We start from the raw sequence: 20,107 nt of genomic DNA, 5'->3' as shown, positions 1-20,107 counted from the left end.
TGTGTGTTTTAACAGAAAAATAGGATCATACTGTATAGATGAGGTCTGACAATGAACTTTGTTAAAACGATGTTGCTAACCTTTTTTTGATATCAGAAGGATTATTCATTATGAATTTGTACCAACTGTTTGTCCAAACAGGTAACCAAGTTTATTATTTGGAAGTGCTGAAAAGCCTGCATGAAAAAGATGAAAATAACTTTTCACTAACAATTCGTGGCTCTTGCATCATGACAATGCACCAGCTCACACACACAGCACTGTCTGTGAGGTTATTTCTAGCTAGTAAATAAATAACTGCATTGGAACACCCTCCCTACTCACCTCATCTGGCCCCCAATGACTTCTTTCTTTACCCAAAGAGAAGGGAAATATTGAAAGGAAGACATTTTGATGACATTTAGGACATCAAAGATAATACAACGACAGCTCTGATGGCCATTCCAGAAAAAAGAGTTCCAAAATTGCTTTGAAGGGTGCACTTGGCGCTGGCATCAGTGCATAACTTCCCAAGGGGAGCACTTCAAAGGTGACCATAGTGATATTCAGCAATGAGGTGTGTAGCCCTTTTCCAGGATGAGTTCGCGAACTTGTCAGACCTCGTATACTCTTTTGAAAACTATGAAACCTTTCTATGACCTGTTTCTACACTTTAATGGTTGCACTAGATTTCTTTTTGTAGTTTCACTTAGTATCATTTTAATGTCCTATTAGTGTACATTTAGGTGGCTTCCATTATTTTGGTATTCTAAAACAAGGCTTGATGAATAGCTTTGACGCTAAATGCTTACACATATTTTTAATTATTTACTAAGAGAAAATTCCTAGATGTTACCATACCTTTTCAGTAAAAAGTTTAAAGCTAGCTTTTCACCACTTGCCATTCTTTGTGTTTCATTTTTGGGGTAGAGGGTGGCAACTCTGGGTATAGCCCTACCCTTTGGAAAAAGGATCTCTTTGAAGTGCTTTTGAAGTCCCTCCTACATCAGGATTTGTGATCAGAGTGTGACTGGAACCTAGTGGGCACTTAACCAATATGAGCTGAATGAATGCCAACGTGCCAAACAGATGTAAAGAAAGAAAGCAAACGGACTTCCTAATGTATTAGCGAGGCATTCCGACAGATATTAGCAGAGATGAAATAAAATACTAAGTTTTTTCTACCTCATTAATCCATATTTAGACTGTACAGGAAAATAACCCTCTATGTGTTTTTTATTATGTTTTACAGAGTACTTGAATTAGCAGTGTTCCTGCTGCTTTCCTTCTTTTATCAATATGAATGTTAATGTACGTGACAACTGTAGAAGCTGCTTTGAAATCAGAGAGGAGATAGAATGCAGTGTGAGTTTCACTTTATGACAAATAATAAGAATCCCTCCCCCCATTTTGAAGCTTGGGGAACAACTTATTACCACTTTAACTGATAAAAAGAAATGACCATCCGTCCTCTGTCAGGATTAGTCTTGAATTATGGGAGGTCCTTGGCATGATAGCAAGGACATTTAAATGCACAGATGGGAATCCCACTGGGGGCAGAGGTGCAAGAAAGTGATTTCAAGGGGAAGGAGGCAGGAAGGACTAAGGTGTGCAGAGAACAAGGGGAATGGGAGAGGCAAATGCAGGAAGAGAGGGCCAAGCCCTCCAAGGAGGGACAGAGGGAAAACAATAAGGTGAGCTGCCAGGTAAGCAAAGATGTCAGGTGTGGAGTGAAGTGGGGCCAGCAGGACCATTGAGGCACCAAGAAGATACATCCAGGAGGGAGGGTGTCACCCGACAGAAAGAGGAAAGACCTGGGGCGGTGGGATTAGTTATGGCAATGACCAAGGTAGAAAGGAGACAGCTGTGATGTTCCTATTTGGATCAGAAGGCACACAGGTGAAAGGGAAGTAGAGAAGGGCCCACCCGAGGCATTCAGACCTGAGATAAGCTGACAGAATCTGAAAGCCAGAACAAAGATGTTACTTTCTCGTACAAATGGTCTACTTTAGGTGCTGAACCTTGGAAATTTTGTTTCAAAGTTTATTGCTGCTGCTGTTTATTTGTGCATCTGTTTTCACTCAGTCAGGAAATGTTCACTGTGCTGGGACTTGCAAGGAGACGATCGCCATCCTGCCCACACGAGTGCCGGACGCTGGCAGAGGCTGCCGGCCACGGTAACGGCAACCATGCGGGGCGAGCAGAGCAGTGCAACGCCATGTGCAAGAGCCCAGGGCCGGCTATGAATAGCTCATGAGCTAATATTCCCTGGTAAAGGTTAGAGTTGATATAAGATGCCAGCCGAGTGGACTTGACTGTATAACCAAAGCTGGGGTCCACAAAACTGGTGAAAGGCTGAACTCAAGAGGGTGGTATCATGGGTTGAGCTGGGTCTCCTCAAAATTCCTACGTAAAATCCTAGTCTCCAGCCCTCAGAATGTGACCAAATCTGATTTGGCAACAGGGTCATTTCAGAGGTGATTAGGTATGATGAGGTGACACTGGAGTAGAGTGGCTCCCAATCCATTATGACTGCTGTCCTTCAAGTTTGGACGGAGATAAATGTGCACAGGGTCACGCCACGTGAACCTGAAGGCAGCGAGCGAGGTGGTGCCTGCACAAACCAAGATGCCAGCAAACCACCTGAAGCTGGGGGAGAGGCCTGGGCCATTCTCCCTCATGGGACATTCTCCCTCATGGCCTGAGAAGGTACCAGCCCTGCTGACACCTTGATCTTCCAGCCTCCAGAACTGAGACAACAAATGTCTGTAGTCTGAGCTCCCCAGTCTGTGATAGTTTGTTAGGAGAGCCCTAGCAAATTCATTGTCATGCGGGAGACCCTGCTCGCTGCGCCATTTGTCGTGCAGGGTATCATGCAGAGTCTCTGTTCCCGCTCCCCACACAAGAACGCAGGATATGGTGAGGCCAAAAAGGAACACCCACGGAGCCATAGATAGGGGAGTCATACCACTATATTCTCTCTGGCGGCACTATACTCTCACTGGAGGCTGGATCCACACTGTCCGCAAACTGCCATCCACACTTGCCAGCCCAGCCGCCATCTTCTTGCTAGCCCCATTCTTCCTCCTCCCTTCTAGTGTAACCACAGAAGTTATATTAGTGGCCAATGGCTCACTGGTTACAGCTGACGGCCAACTAGCCACAGCTGATGGCCATGCAATCACAGTTGATGGCCACTTACTACCTGAGCCAGCACCTGTCTATGTGAGGCTGAGAGCCTGGAAACTACTTTCTGGGGCTCTGCCCCCACACTCATATAGGAGGCTTCTGAGAAACAGAGAGAATTATTTTCCCATGAGGCTCTGGGACAGCGGCAAGAAAGATAGGACATGTGAGTTTGAGCCGTTGAAAGCAGAGCACACAGTTTGCTTACGTTGCCGGGGACGGCAGAGGTCAATATAAATAAGCTTTTCTATACTCTATAAATATACCTACATATGTCAGAATGTTTTCACTAAAATATCACAAACGGTGCTTTTCGGCAGAGTAATGAAAGGTAAACTTTTAAAGTTTAACAGGGTCTGAAGGACTGACTTATGGGTGATGAGCCCAGCCCAGCTTTCTGACTCTGCCAGGATGTGTCCCCGGCCCTGTTTATTTCAGCCTGCAGCTCATGCTGGGCTCTTCTGGGGTCCTCAGGTTCCCGGGTACTAGAGGCCCAAGGCTACCTTTGCTTCTCTTTCCTTCTTTTCCTCTTTCAGGTACCAGAAAAATTCAGAGGCCGAGGAAAGCTTTTTCTCCTTATTTTTTTTTCCTTCCTTCCTTCTACTCCTCCCCTACAGGGCAGAAGAAGAGTCTGATTATAACTACAAAGATTGTTTCTACCCTGTGAGCTGGGAAAATAAAATCCCAACAGCGGGTATTCACCCTGTCTCCCTGCCCTCCCATCCTGTGCCCTCCAGCTCTTTCTAGCTGTTGGCTGGGGGTAATTTGTTTAAAGTGCTTTGCATCGAGTCCATAATTACCAGTCTAGCTGCCTTAATAACGTTTAGTAACCTTCAACTTCTATAAACTGCCTTACCAAGATTGTTCTGAAAAAGCTCGTATTCCTTATGAAGGGCAGAACATGAAAAAGAAAAATTAAACAAGGTTTTTGACCAGATGTAAATAGCTATCCTACGTGGCCGCAGCAAGAGGCTGATGACCTATTTACAGGTCTACAGCTCTGACCCCACCCAAACAAGGAGGAACCGAATCCCTTGCTCCTCTGACCTCAGGCCTCCAGGGTGACGGACCCTTTCCAGAACTAGTGGTTCTGAAGCTTGTTCATCCAGTAAGTCATTAGCACGTGTCGCAAAATGCCATGAAATACTAACACTAACGAAAACAAGTCTATATGGCTGTATTTTCCCATGGGAATCCAGGAGAAAACCCTCCTCCCATTTTAATAACAGGATAATACATGTATTTCCAAGAGGCAAATGTAAGAACCCTTAGTCTAACTGAAATTGCCAAGTTCCCCTGCTTAAAAGTCTCACTATTGATTGGCCCACTCTGTTCGGTTTATTAGGCTTTTCACTGGGATGGGTAACTTCACCCCTGTGTTTCTAATGTATCATTTCCAAAGTGTGTGGGTTTGTATGGCTGATATTTAAATCACTTCAATACAAATGATTGAATGAATTATACAGGCCAGGCACTGTGCCAACTAACCCAGCACAGGTGAGGAGGCTGGTTACCTGCACGAGGGCTGGGGCACAGACATATGAGATGCTCACCTATAATCTGCTCTGTGCAACATTCATCTGGAGGGTACGGGGCTGGGAGGTATAAACATTGCCCAGGATTGGGAGAGAGATCATAAACCCATGCCCAAAGTAAGAAAAGTAAATGTGAAATCTTAACACCAGGACACAAGTTCTACCTCATTGGTATCAAGATCTGGTAGAGCAGGGTTTGTAATGGTTTACTGTGTAATATACCTCCTTTTCTCTAGAAAGCATGCCTTAGTCATGTCTGAATCCCCAGGAGCTAGCCCAGTGTTTGACACATAGAAGGGGTTCAGTATATGTTGACTGAATAATTGGTAGAGTGATGCCCCCAATTCTTCTTCCTTACATTCTCACTCTGCATTGTGATGTTGTAGCTCCTCCTGTCAAAATTTGGGGTCTAATTCCCTACGCCTGAGGAACCTGGGCCGGCCTGTGATTTGTCTTGGCCAGGAGTGTGTCGTGGCAGTGATGGCGTGCCACTTCTGACTCTTGTCCCATTCCTCTCACTTGGAGTACTGCCACAGCCATCTAAACAAGTCCAGGTGACACCAGTGGAGGATGAGAGACTATGTGGAAGAGAGAGCCAGCACACACCATCTAGAGCAGCCTAGAGTCAGCTGATGCCCCGCGCCTCCCCCAGGGAGCCCACCAAGATCCGCAGAGCCTCCTCCTGACTGTCAGGTGACCACAGAGGCATGAGCACAGCCTCTTCCAAAAGAACTGCCCAGCGACCCATGGTCTGGTGAGCAAGAATAAATGCTCGTGTTTTGAGTCACTGAGTCTAGGGGTGGTTTGTTACATAGCGATAAATTGTGAGACTACATTGAAACTGCATGTTCATTCCTAGGACCCTTGTTAGTTTAAACTACAGCAAATTGTATGAATTCACCCTTTGCGGGCTGCTTTATAATCCATGAATAACGGAAAACTCTGTTGACAAGGGAAGACTGACAAATAGAACCACTCTAAAAATTACTTCAGTTGCACAAGTGTTGTTCCTCTGAGCTCTGCTGACTGCCCAGGCTGCTCTGGAACACGAAAGAAGACGTACAGGTCACTGTTGGGAGTAAATGTGTAAAGAAATTAAAGAAAAAAGTCCACAGCAGTGGTTTGCACATCTATATCAATTAGGGGTCAGGCCATACTAATTTCAAGCGGTGAAATTAACTTGCACCCAAATGAAATCAAATGCAAGGTCAGCAAGTTTCCCTCTTTTATAGACTGAGAGAGAAAGGACACCACCTGTACCTAGATGAGTGGCCTAAATTAAGGTCTGGTGGTGCCTTGCAATTTTTTAAAAAAATGGTCTCATAGATGAGTTCATGTGAAGACTAGTGGCTACAAGTTAGCTTCAAAAGGGAGACTTATTGGCAGGTTCCAACAAAGGCCAAGAACAAAAAGGCCAAGAACTAAAACCCCAAAGGCTCCTGCAATTTGGGCATCTAGAGCTAGGCAATGGGTGTGCATAGATGAGACGTGAACTTCTGGGCCAGTGGATCTTCTAATCTGCACGTCTGTCAGTCCAACACAATTCCAGGTGTCTTCTCATTTGGCTCACTGCATAAGGTTTTGTGGTGGGGGGCTGTTGGGTACATTTCTCTGGAGCCATCTTTCCCTCACAATCTCCACCCTGCATCCCTGGGGAAGTGTCTGTGTGGTCAGTGGGATCCGCTCCAGCCACGTCTGGGGAAACCCACAACCTGTGCAAATCTCTCAAGGAGAGAACGCCTGGCTCATGGTGGGGCCCAAAAAGAAAAAGAAAAGCATCAGAGGACACGAGTATGAAACACAAGGAAGAAAAATTCTTCATCTATAGCAAATGTAATGAAAAGGACCTAGGAGAAGGTTCTATCCTTTGTTGGGGCAAACACAGTAATAGAGCTTTTGGTGCTCTTTGGCCTGAGCCTGTCTCTAAAGTCCTCTTGTGACCCGTTCACTGATGACCACAGATGACACCAGGTGAGTGAAGGTAAGGAGCTATGTCTGAAACTGGTTTTTCAAATACGGAGATGCTCACATTTGAAACCCCTTCTACGTGAAGAAGATCGTCCAGCGATTGGTAGATTATTAGTAGATACTGAAAGTATGAAGTGTCGAAGTTCATCCAGATTGGGGGAAAAGAAATCGAAAATAGAGAATATCATGCTGGGAACTAGGACTTCTCCAATGCCTGGAAAGCATCATGTAATAATACACAATCTTTGAGAAAAAAAAAAAATCTCAGAGTACCTAACCAAGGCACTAGTTAGTAAGCAGGAAGAATATGCAGAATGATAAAATGCATCTAACTTTACTAAATATTAAAAATGTCTTTAGAGACCATGAGGTTATAAAGAAGGAAATAAGCAGATATATAGATCTTTCTTAATTTAGAGCACTAGCTAAAGCTGTATTAAACATACTTCCATGAATGCTAGAATAAATCTGCCTTATTCAATATGGTTGTCCCAGACATGTCACAAAAAATGCCTACTGGTGTCAAAGGACGTCCAAGTTCTCAGATACAGCCTAGGGCCCACTGTAAAATGCCCTCCCTGCCCATTTCCTCTTTCTGTTTTGCACTTCCCTGATCCCCTTCCCTTTCTCTCTGTGTTGTTTGTGTTGTCTACTGAGTTCTCAGCCTCCACACTTCCTTCATCTGGAAACCTGCCCTGACCCTAACACAGGATAACCTCTCACATTCAACACTGAATTCTTTCTTGCTTTATTTCTCCCCAATTCACAAGTGCAAGGTGACTGTGTGCTTCCCACATCTTTTTCTCATCAAGGGCTCCTTTTCTTCCGTTTTCTCACTGTTGCTCTGCATTCTCAAGCCCAGGAGTGGTTTTTAACTCCCCCCACTTTGACTTTGGTTTACTTTTACCATCTCTCAAATCCTCTCGGTGGCTGCAAACAGCTTTTGACAGTGCTCTTCCAGAAATTGGTGCTGGAAACACACTTCCCATCAACTACATCTACCTGACAAAAAGGGGTATTTCTGGTCACCATTTCTTTTGTACCTATCTCACCGCTGTTCACAACTTTTGATCAATAGGACCTGGAATGACATATATGTCTTGTTCATACTATCTGTTCATACTATCTGTTGCACTTGTTCATACTATCTGTTCAACAAATACTTTTGTTGGACCACCAATAGGACAGATAGAGACTGGATCATCTTAAAAGGGAGTCAGACAAAGGGCAATTCTTACCGTCACTCTTTTAGTCAAAGCGCCCAATGTTCAAAGATCAGCTATCTCAATACTAGTGGTTAACACTCATATTAATAACGTCATAAGGGAAAATGGATGAATTTTATCAGTGTTTGAGAATATCTGAAAAAGAGAACTATATTTGTTCAACGTACAGAAGGCATCATGCTGGGAAAAGTAACTCATATCATAGAGAATAAAATTAATGAAAGGTTCAGTAGGAAACAAAGCAAAAAGAAAGCAAGAAGAGTTGGCCATTAAACTGAAAAAATGCAGAACACTGGGATGGTGTTAAAACTACAAGCCATGTAACAGGCAAGAAGAGTCACCATTTGGAATTTTACATGGCGATAGCAAAATATTAATTTAGAGCACGGGGCCCAATTCTCCACTCCCTCTTGTATCAAAGATAAGGGAAAAATTAGAAAGAGTTGTGCGGAAATACAACTCAGGCTTTCAGAGCCAGTTAAGAGACAACCCACTCCATGAGTCCTTTCAGAATCAACCCGTAAGAGAAAGAATCTTTTCCTCTTTTATGCTCTCACAGGTCCTTACGTAAATGCCACTGAAAAGTTGGAAGATCTTCATTAAAAAAATAAACTCATTAAGGTGATGGGGAAATAGCACCTAAGAAGGAATTAAGGCAGTTAGGCTAGTTTCACCTGAACAAAAGAATATAGAGGAATTAAGCTTCCAGCCTGAACTCCTCTGGCTCATATTTCCACTCTGAGTTCAGCGTGGTGAACTTGTGATATACAGCTTCTTATGGTTTTTGCAGGCCCCTCAGGAGCTGTGCATGGATGGAATACATATTCATCTCAATATCAGTCTAAGTAAATATCATTAGGAAGGCAGCCTCGGAGCACACATGGCTTCTCAAGTCAGATATATTTGGAATACTTGCCGTTTTGTTTTATCTATGTCACTGTTTGCCTGTCACAGGCATAGTTATCCAAGAGGTGACTATTATAGTAGACATGTAGGTAGTTGTTTTCAGCCTTACTAAGATGTGAAAATGGGTTCAAGTGTCTAGGGTAGGTGACATACAAAGTAGAATCTGAATGGGTGATGTTTCATGATGGTAGACAAACAGGAAAAGGTCTGGGATGGTGACGGACCACCTAATGGGAACGGTCAAGCTAATGGGAAGAAAAGGATGGGCAGGACCCAGGTAGAGGAAAGCTAACAGGATTACCGAAAAAAGAGGAGGCAGGAAAGTGAGCAAAGATGGCTGATGCAGCAGACAGCAGAAGGCAAGCGTGATGAAAGATTTAGGTAGAAAACTGAAATGAAGCCAACAAACGGGAAGAAGGCACATCATTAAAATCTGAGTTTTACGTGTCCAAAAGTAATTGATACACGCTTTCTCAAGCAATTATAGAAAACATCTGTTTGGTGGAAAGAAAAAAGCTATCATTGCAAAAATATTAAGTGATAAAAACAATTGTGGAATATAGGTGGGATATAGAACCATTTTGGTTCAAATTTAAAATTTTTATTGAATTTAAAATTGAAAATCTTAGATTTAATTTGGAAATGGCACTGATATTTATCCATAAATGGCTTCAGTTTATCATCTGGCTCCTTTATTCAACACCGACATTCACGTCTCTCATACACCCTGTGCCAATTTTAAGGTCCACAATGGCCTTATGAAGTGTCAGCCACAGGTTTTGTGCAACTGGGTTCAACAGATGTGCCATTCAATTGCTACGCCACGTAAGCTGAGCTGTTTTAAAGCCAAGAAGTTCTGAAATCATGGCCTCAGGGTTTATCACCACCAAGAAGGCAGAGAAAGTAGCTAGAACTCTTGTCCTAAAGGAAGGTGCTTTTCCAAGGTCTTGGTGAAACTGCAGGCTAGTCAGTGTAGGTACAACACAGCTTCTGTGTTGTTTCACGGAAAGACTGTTATGCAGAGTAAATCAGTCTTGTCTTTGCATGAAATAGAATAATGAGGCCCTATACAATAAGTTAATTTTAATACAGAAAACAATGTGGTGTTTGTTCTCACTACTGACAAGTATTCATTTTAAATAACATCCTTCTATTTCTGTTCTTAAGGTTAAGGGAGTCAGTACAATGATGCATGTCTAAGCAAGTACCTGCTATTTTGTTGACCTTACTGAATGCTAATCCTAGATCTGATTACCTATTAATGAACTCCCTCCCTCTGGGACACCGGGTTTGGGAATCACAGAAAGACAACTAGAGCTTCCCAGAGATAGGAGCTAGGAGCACAGACTCCATTCCTTCCGTCTCTTGAAATTTTTCACGAGAAAGATTTCATAATTACTGAAGAAATCACTTATTGCAATAAATACATTTAAATACGTTAAAAGGCACGAAAAACTGCCAACGCTAGAGTCTCAAGTGGCGCGTCCACAGCCTTACCTATCAGGGTGTGGAAGATGGCGGCGATGGCCCCGGCCACCACCATGCACAGGACAGCTTTGGTCCTGTCTCGCTTGCTGTTCACAAACACCAGGCCCACGTTTTTAAAGTCGCTCATGGGCCCCGTGAAGAACTTCATGAGGGAATAGGCCAGCCCATAGCTGGCCAGCATCTCCACTGCATCCTCCTTGACAGCTGCAATGCCCCGGTTCAAGGCCTGGGAGGGGAAAAGACAACCCACAACAGCATTAGAAATGGCATCTCATCCCTGGGGAATCACACTTCTAAACTAAAGTGCAACAGATCCCGTTTCTATGGCAACGTTAAGCAGCTTACAGGGTAAAGCTTACTGTAATTTCATATAAGTTATTAGTTTTCATTTTCATCCATATTAGCTTCCGTTTGAAATATCTTCTTGTGGGGAAGATGCCTGTCCGTTGGGCTTAAAGTCATAGAGGAAAAAACCCAACAAGCCTGCTATGTTCATATCAGGAAATAATTCTAAGATACTTTGGTTAAAAGCTTAACATCTTAAATTTTATTTGCAGGCTGAATCTATACAACAGGAACAGGCATTCTGGAAATGTGTCAACTACTTTTATGGAGTGGGTGACGGTTTCTTTTCTCTTTTTTTCTTTTAACGATGGTGAATGTGTGCATGTGTGTGTATGTGCATGCAGATGTGGGCCCATGTGTGTGCACACGTATAATCTAAAATACTGTGTGTTATGTAGGTATCATTCATAGCACAGACTGAGTTCCATGCAATGAAAAAAGGTATTGAAGGAATTTATTATACCATCAATGGATGGTATAATAGTCACCTGATTCTTAGTGTATTTTAACTTGAAATATATTCCTAAATTCTATGCAGACAAATACCAAAAAAACAACAACCCTTTATAAAATCCCAAATATATGTTTTTGGATAATGCTTGCTCAAGAAGATGGGGATGTAGAATATTCTGGTTGTTTTAACCGTCGTCCATGAGCGCCCCTCTGAGGCACTGGCGGGCCTTGTTGGGATGGCATTTCCAAACTAGCTTTCCCACCTCCTAGACAAAAAATGACATCGGAGATGGTGGGAATGGATGTCCCAGTGCAGAGAACTTTTATTTTAAAAATGTCACCAGAACATCGTGTCTATCTCACAGGCAACTGACTGAGCAGGAGAATCAGCTTTTTGTATAATTACATACTTTTCAAAATAGACTTTACGTTTTAGAGCAGTTTTAGGTTCACAGTGAAATGGAGCAGAAAGTATAGAGAGTTGCCATGTAGCCCCCACCCCCACCCCCACGGTCAGCATCCCGCCCCAGAGTGGGACATCTATTACAACCCATGGCCCTACACTGATGAATCCTCATCACTCAGAGCCCACAGTTTACATCAGGGTTCACGCTTGGTGTTGTACATTCTAGGGGTTCGGACAAATATATAATAACATGGGTCCACCATTATACAGTTGAACATTCTATGCAAAGCACAGTGAGTAAAACCTGTATTTATAGAAACGTACCAATGTGCAAAACAATTTTAGAAAAATCTAGCATAAAAGTATCTGATAGCTGTAGGAATTCAGTTTCCTTCTTCTGACAAAGCTGGTATTATATAAGCTAGTTTCTGATGATTGTTCCCAATTATACCTCTGATCCTGTATTCCTTCTTTCCAGTAATAACATAAAAATTTCCATAAGAACCTTCTCAGCCCGTGCAGAGCATACCTGCCATAATGCCTTCCTTAAAAGCTAATTTTCCTTCTCCCTAAGCTGATCTAATACCTTAACACCCTAAAGCAAAATAAAAACCAAGAAGCTCCTTGATAACAAATCCTGCGTTCCACAGGCGGATCTCGCCAGAAGGCTCCCACCACTTGGTAATCTTCCAAATTAATTTCCTTTTCATCTTCTGCGGTGGATGCTGTGAGGTGTCCTACCCAGACCCCTTCACCGGGTAGCACATGCATCTCAGATACTGGGAGTTGGCCACAGAAGGCTCACAGCTGCCTGCTTCTCAGGGAAGACTGCCCCCGCCACCTTGGGTAGGCTAAGCCACACGATCCCCAGGCAGCACGCAGCCAGTGGCTGGCTAACACTGGGGTATAAAAGATCATCTGCCCGCCTCAGTGAGGGACACCCCCAGGCCCCCCAATTCATGTTCCAGAGCTCCCTGTGGGATCAGGTGGAAGCTAATCTCCAGGAGACCACATCCTCCCCTAACTCCCCCCCACCCACTGCTTCCCCTACCTTCTCCTGACAGCACTCACTTAATAAATCACTTGGACAAGAATTGCCCAACACAGGCTCTGTTTCCAGAGAACCCTGCTTAGGACAACTAATTACGTCCAGCAGACGTTGAGAACAGTGTAGGGTTTGTTCTTTTTCCTTCTTGTCCTTCCCCAAATCTATAACTGTAGATTGTTTACTTTTTTTTATTCCTAAAACGTTTGTTCAAATTTAAATGGTCCGTATTATGTAGCACAAGTTTTAAAAGCATACAGAGGGCACTTAAATAATGTAAGTTTAGACTTTCTAATGTGTCTTGCTGGCAAAACTTTATTCCTTGCTAAGAAGACACCAGCCCTGGCTGGGGCATCCACTGCAAGCTTTCTGTTTCCACCAACAACAGTTCCTTGATTGAGTCCTAAACCCAGGGCTGAGGCAGGTGAGAAGAAAGAAGGACACAGGAAATGACAGTCTGTCAACAAGACTGAGCGTGAAAACCCCACTTAGCTCAACGATCATGGCAACTTGAGGAAAGAACACAGGGTTTAGAGCCACGCAGACTGGAGCTGGGTCTGCTCCTACCCTTCACTATTGCGTGCTCTTGGCCAAGGTCCTTATTCTCGCTGCAACAACCCGACTGATTTTAGACGGGACGTAAGTGGTGTACACGGCACGCCGCAGTGACTGGCCGACAGCAGGCACTGGAAAGCAAGGATTTTTGTCTATTCTGTTTACCACTCGACACCTCCCACCTTGCTACATCATAAACTCTCAAATATGTGTTAAACAAATGAGCTATTTTCTACCAGGAACTTTAAATGTTCATACTTTTTATGAACTTAAAAAAAGTCACATTGATTGTCAGATGTTATTTCTTGTAAGACATACCATTGATATAACATTTTTAATGATGACATTAAATGTACACAGTGACTTCAAGAAACATTAAAATGCGAGGGGGGAAAAAACCTTCAGAACCGAGGACTTGTGTTATATTAATATTATTATCCTTTTTATTATTCCCATTTGTAGCAAGTATTTCCCCCAATTTGTTCACTTAATTTCATGATTTTCTTTTGACACCAGAAATATTAAGTTATTACGCAGTTGATCAATCATTTAATGGAGTTTCTTTGCATACTTTTGGACTCTGCCTGCCCATCTACAGATAAGGCAATTTTGTTCTAGTTCATGGTTTCATTTGCACACTTAACTTTTTAATCCTCCTGAAACTTATGCTGTGAAATATGGCTTGAAATTAATTTTCTCAAAATTGTTTACTTCTTCAAAACCAATTTGAATAAAACACGCATTGTCCATTTATTTGGGATGTTTTCTTATCAGTCATTCGCCTTCAGTCACATCATTATTGGTCACATCATCTCTCTGTCTCAACTTGCGTTTCATTGTGGCGTGCTCACTACCTGACACTGCATTGTTTAGGTACTTGTTATTTGTCTTGTTGCTGCTCTTCTCCATTTGACTATAAGCTCCAGGGAACTTTGTCTGGTTCTTGCTACCTCCCCAGACCTACAACATGAGAGGGGATCGCATGATAGGTGATCAATAACTATTTGAAAGAATGAACTAAAATGTACACAGCAGTATAAACAGTTACTGTGATAGGCGCTGAAGAAATGACATATGCTACTGCCCCACACACTGCTTAGAGGAGCTTATATGAGGCAGACAAGGAAGCCCCTCCAAGGCGGTGACATTTGAGCTGAAATCCAAAGAACAAGAATGAACCAGTTGTCTGAGGAGCGGGAGGAACGCATAGGCCTGTAGGCGGGCTTAGTGTTTCTGAGGAACAGAAGGGAGGCCGATAAGAGAAGTAGAGGGGTTTACAGGGATAAGGTGAGTTTAGAAAAGCAGGCAATGCTGAGGTCATCCCAGGTTATGATAAAGAATGTGTGTTTTGTTCTAAGAGCAATGGGAAGCCATTGGCGGGTCTGAGCAGAGGTGGGACACAGGCTCATGCTGGCTGCAGGGATGGAAGGGGACTGGAGAGGGAAGAAAGAAGCAGGAAGTCAAGAATTTTGTGGTTATCCAGGTAAGAGAAGGCAATGGATTGGACTAGGGTGGGATAGTGGAGATGGAGAGAAGTGGATTGCTTTGAGAGATTTTTGAAAATAGAAAGAATGGATCTGGTGGCGGACTACGTATACATGGTAGGCACGAAAAAATGGAAGAAAACAAAAATGACTGTTGAGTTTTTTGGCTTGAGTCACTGGTCAAATGGTGTAGCTAATGACTGAGATGAGGAGACTGAGGGAGGGAAGGTTTGGGAGGAGAAAGCAAAAGCTCCATCTGGGAGCCCACTACGGGATCTGAGATGCCCCTTGAATCCCAAATAGAGAAGTTAAGTAGTGTAATTGGCTCTAGGAGTTTGGAGTTCAGGGGAGACGTCTGGGCTATGGTCATCAGCCTACAGATAGTATTGAAAGGCAGGAGGCTAAACGAGATGATCTAGACAGGATATAGACAGAAAGGAGTCCAAGATTAAGGTCTGTAGCACCCCAGGAATACATTTAAATACATTAGGGATGTGGCAGGCCTTCCACCTTAGAGCAGCATTACAACTACGCTGTAGTTCAGCATTCATGAGCTAGCTACTACTGTTCTGTCTGGGACACTTCTGAACACTGCTGCATCTCTAGCCAAGACCAGGAGGAACAGCTGCTGCGTCTGGTAAAGAAGAGCTACGGTCTTGAAATTCAGCTAAAGGAGGATCTGAGATGTTTTAGGAATGAGTTTGGCCTCGAGTCAGAATTCTGTCCCCAGATAGTCATAAGAACCAAGGTTCACCTGCTGTTTAAAGGCAAGTTTCTAAACGTTCACGAGCTTCCCAATGTAAAGACACGCTAGATGGAGGCCAGCTCTAACAGTACTCCGGCCATTGTAGGAGAAGCTGCCTGTCACTCACAGCCTGGTCTGGTCCGGATGGCATGGCACGGGGCCTTCCTCACTCTCACATCAATTCTCTATGCTGTGGACACTCAGCAATGCGGAACATCTGACTTAAAAACAAACCGTGGTCCAGAAAGCTTTAGTGGGTCCTACTTGCCTTAGTATCTGCCATGTCTGCCAAGTTCATGGTGTACTGTTGTAGGACTTTCCCCCCCAGAAAGTAGGCAAAACCACAGGATATTAAAAAGTGAAAAAACACAATCTCCAGGGAAAGGGCTAACAAATCCCACATGTGATCACCCTGGTATGAATGGCCTTAGATTGTTAAACCCTAAGAGATCCTGACATTTTAAACTGCGTACAGAAACACGTGTGCACTGCAGACTGATATACTTCAGACCTCAAGTCACCAACTCACCCCAATCCTGCCAATCATTTCATGCGAATGTTAAAGAGCAAGCATTGCTTTCTGGGAGGAATGTTGTGTCCCCTGGGGAACACGTCCAGGAGGTGACATCTCCTCCCTGACAACAGGTCTGATGCACAGCTATCTCCTGTTTGGGAGATCTGTGAGGCTGTCTCTGTTTCTCCCACTCTATCTACTCTTGTCTTCATGAAACTTGTCACTCTCTTGACTCCTCTACCTTCTCTGTCTTGGCTCCTCCTATTAGGGTCCCCCCCAGACACCCGAGGATCTCCCTGGCTGCCTTGCACCCCACACACTCACATATGTCTTGGTCCCATGCACAATCTTTCCCTAGTCACTCCTGAATCTGTCCAGTTTTCTCCAGCTCCATTGCCATGCCTTGGGTCAGGTCACTAGTGGTCACCTGTCCCCAAGCCCTCCTCCAACGCTCCACACTCTGGCCAGATCATGAAAATCCAAATTCCTAAAAGTACATCCAAGGCGCTTCAATGTTGCCCCCTGTTCATAGATCGTGGGCTCCACAAATGTTGCTCTAAGGGTCCATAACACCTTCTGGTTAGTCAGCATCCAATAAATATTTGTACAATGGATGAACGATTGCAAAGGCCCTTCTTGATCTGACCTTGCTCTCTCTCTCAACTCCCTACACTTGCCCAGGCACTGTGTGTTTTATGGGGCCTAAACTATTCAGTTTTCTGGGTATACCATGCTCTCTCTCATCGAAAGGCCTTGACTTAAACTCTTTTCTCTACATAGAACCACCTTACCCCTGTCCCCAATCCATTCACCTGGTAAACTCCTCATCATTAGGAATCACATTTTCTGGGAAGCTGTCTCTTAAGTCTGGCCCATGCTCTGTGCTCTGCAGAAGCCTGCATGGACCCCCGGTCCCATGACTGCTCTCGTCGGTTGTACGTGGTTGCCTGTTTACTTGACTGCCCATCTCACCAGACTACTTGAGGCATAGATTGGGCTTATTTGTCACCAGTTTTCCTACATACTCATTACATATTCAATGCCTGACACATTGTCGAAAATCAATATGCAAACGAATGAATGTGTTAAGTGTAGCATGCAGCTTATATCTTGTCGTCCATAAATGAAATCCTCCACTGCAGGTTTAGTTTTCTGGGTAAATAAACCTATTTTTGGTAGGATCTATGTATTTAAAATATGAAAAGTGATAGTAGTAGCACTGTACACCTTCTTGGAGTTCTGATATTTTCTCAAGACATAGGTAAGGGCTTTCATTGCTATTTCTACTATGCTACACTGGGCACCCAGTAGGTATTGGATAAAGGCTGGCTGCTTAACTATAGATACACATACATAAATAAAATGCAACATTGGGCCACATAATTAGGATTTTTTTCCCAAATCTCTTTTTTTCATGTCCTTTGGATGTCAACTGGGATATAGGACAAAATGTTCCTCTATGGAGTCAAATCCTGTAATAGAAGTTAGTTGCTGTCAGAAGAAAATAAGAAGTTTAGATTTAAAGGAAAAGATAACCTTCTCTACCTAGATCCTAGAGAAGCTGAGAGAACCCTGCGAAGAGCTAAGTGTGTCCCTGACAGACAACCAGGGCGGTGATCTCCAATTCCGAAACATGAGTGCTTGTAAGGGCCACGGGGCATCAAGAGAGGTAGACTCACAATTCAGGAAGTGCCAGGGGCTGTTGGACCCTGATCTTGTAACTGATATTCATGGTCACATGGTAAAAAAAATGATCATGTTGCTCATACAGAAATGGCTTTTCAAATTATCCCACAAAAAGGTGTTGAGTTGGAAACTGGTATCATTGCTTAAAATAGCAAGAGATTATTATATGAAATGCTAAAAGCCCCGTTTTTTAAACTTTCAGTAAGATGAATACTTGCCTCAACTTGGATTAGAAAAACCAAAGACAGAGGGCTGGATAATAATTCTGTCATGCTAGGCTGCCATCTAATCTTTTGGTAAAAGACTACTTTTGTCTACAGCTTCAATGACTCTGCTACACTGTTTGTGACATGAAGCAAACTCATTATTGTCGCAAATGAAATATAATTTAAAACTCTTTCTCGAGCCCAAGATCCGCAGAAAATTTACATTTGTGGAAGTGGGAAAATTCAGAAGTACCCGTGTAGGCAAAGCGATCTGTGGGAACAGCTTCTTCCAAAGACATGGATAATCAGCACCTTTGAATTTCAATCCTCTCAAGGAGCCTGGGTTCCTGTAATTTTCCACTGTTATTGTTCTGTTCGTCTGTATTTTAAAAAGTGGTTTGGGTTAAATTAGATCATTTGTCTTCCCGGTAGTTTTCCAGCCATGCTTTATTTTCCCAAGGATCTATACTGCTCTAAACGAGACACCCTCGCTCTGTTTAGCTAGAGCTCTAGCCAAGAACTTGACACCCACACATGAGGTTGTGGTTTAAAGGGAGTAGCAGTAAAATGAAACCTGGTCTCCTTAGTAGCTAAAGCCAGCGCCCTGTGTAGTGGTGTCCATATTTAGTGCTTCCTGAAAACCTGGAGACAACGCAGGGCAAGCCCAAAATATGACACTGGTTTTTCTCTGTCATTTCTCATACCTGGAGAGGAGTTTCTGTAAAGAATAGACAAACTTTCCAACAGGTATGAAGTGTGGCCAGCTCAGTTTTCTCCTATTGGTTTCTCCTATTGGTGTCTTCAATATTTCAGGGGAAATAAGAAGCTATTGACATTTGACCTCATCATCTGGAAATACGTTAGCTCCTTAAATACATTATAGTGTCATAGGACCCTCCTCAAATCCTCTTGCTCTTTCATTTAAACATGAAGCTCATTCACCTAAATTTAACTTTAATTTGAAATGGTGGGAGGCTTGACAAGGAAAAAACTATTACTATGGAAATTCTAGTGTACTTAAAAAAAAAATCAAAGTTTCCTGTGCCATTTAAGAATCTTTATTCCTCATCTTGATCTCTCATCTTTACTCTTATGGAAATTCCAATATTTCCTACCAATTTTTGTATATACATTAAATTATATGGTTCCTAAATGATGATATTTTTTGATTAATATCTCAATATTATATCCATTCCACTTCAGAGTTTAAAATGCTTTTATAGTAAAAACAATAAGAACAACATAACAACTCCATAAAAAAAGTCTGGACTAGATTAACTCTGAGACCCAGGGAGTTTCTGTTTTTGCTTTTTGTTTTTGTTTGTTTGTTTTTTACTAACGTTCCATAACTTTCTCTCTGCCTACATACTTACATACTGTCTCCATGCTTAGTAATCCATTTTTTTCTTGATTACTCTAGCACCTTAAATTTGGTTGTGGATCTCTGAGCAGCTCCGAAGCGGCATTCCTTTTTTCTGACTCAACTGTAACATTCAGAAATGTCATCTATTGCCTTCTATGGACATTTATCCATGCATTTATACTAAGAGAAGGAACAGTGGATGCCTGTTTGCATTTGGATCTTATGAAACTCAATGACCACCATAATGGTGATGATGAAAATACCTCACTGGCTAACATTCACTGAGCGCTTGCTCTGTGACAGACACTATTCTAAGACCTCTATTCTCCCGACAGCTCTGTGAGGCAGGTACCATGATTTCCCAGCTTACAGGTGAGGAAACTGGTGCATGGAGAGGCTAAGTCACTTTGTCCGGACATCTTGACTCCAGGTCTTTTGGTCATAACCATCACTCTATTGTACTGAAACCGAGCCCTCCTTCCACTTTGATTTACATATCACAGTGTGTGTCAATGCTTATTTTAAACAGAGATCATTAGCTGATCAGATCAAAGAGAACTTTTGCATAAAGACTATTTTTATAAAAAATTCCAAAGACCTTCAAGTGAAGATTCTTTTTTAACCGGTGACGTGTAGCAAGCACTACAAGTGTAAATGCGGAGGACGAGTGGAGAGAGACTGAAGCTGTCACGTATCTGAGCCATGCCAAGAAAATGAGGAGAAAAGAAATCAGGCCACTCGTGCTTGGCAATCGGCGCCTACAGAGCGGCGAAGGGTCCAAACCTGTGACCACAGCGCCACAGGGGCTGCCTCACGAAGCTCAGGCAGCTGTCTGTCCACCATCACCAGTGTGGCAGCAATGCTCAGAGGCTCTTTGCAATGCACATGGATGTTTATGGGTTTCTTTCATACACAGGATAATGCATCAGCCCAGCAGCTACAACTTGTCCAAAATTTTTATTCGCTTCTCAGCTGTGGAATTCCTTTATTTTTGCGTGGGGTTCAACTGTGCCGCAC

General features: G+C 43.1%; 1 protein-coding gene across 1 annotated transcript in view; it reads right to left on the bottom strand.

Moving 5' to 3' along the window:
• ANKH (ANKH inorganic pyrophosphate transport regulator) overlaps positions 1-20,107 on the bottom strand; it is a 125,030-nt gene that overhangs the window by 40,183 nt on the left and 64,740 nt on the right. The window contains exon 2 of the mRNA XM_019753533.2: positions 10,298-10,514. Coding sequence (XP_019609092.1) covers positions 10,298-10,514 — 217 coding nt within the window. The remainder of the gene's footprint in view (positions 1-10,297; positions 10,515-20,107) is intronic.

Source organism: Rhinolophus sinicus, linkage group LG03, assembly GCF_036562045.2.
Source record: "Rhinolophus sinicus isolate RSC01 linkage group LG03, ASM3656204v1, whole genome shotgun sequence".
NCBI lineage: Eukaryota > Metazoa > Chordata > Mammalia > Chiroptera > Rhinolophidae > Rhinolophus > Rhinolophus sinicus.
The sequence above is the reverse complement of the archived record's forward strand: the minus strand, read 5'-3'. Positions and strand labels throughout refer to the sequence as shown.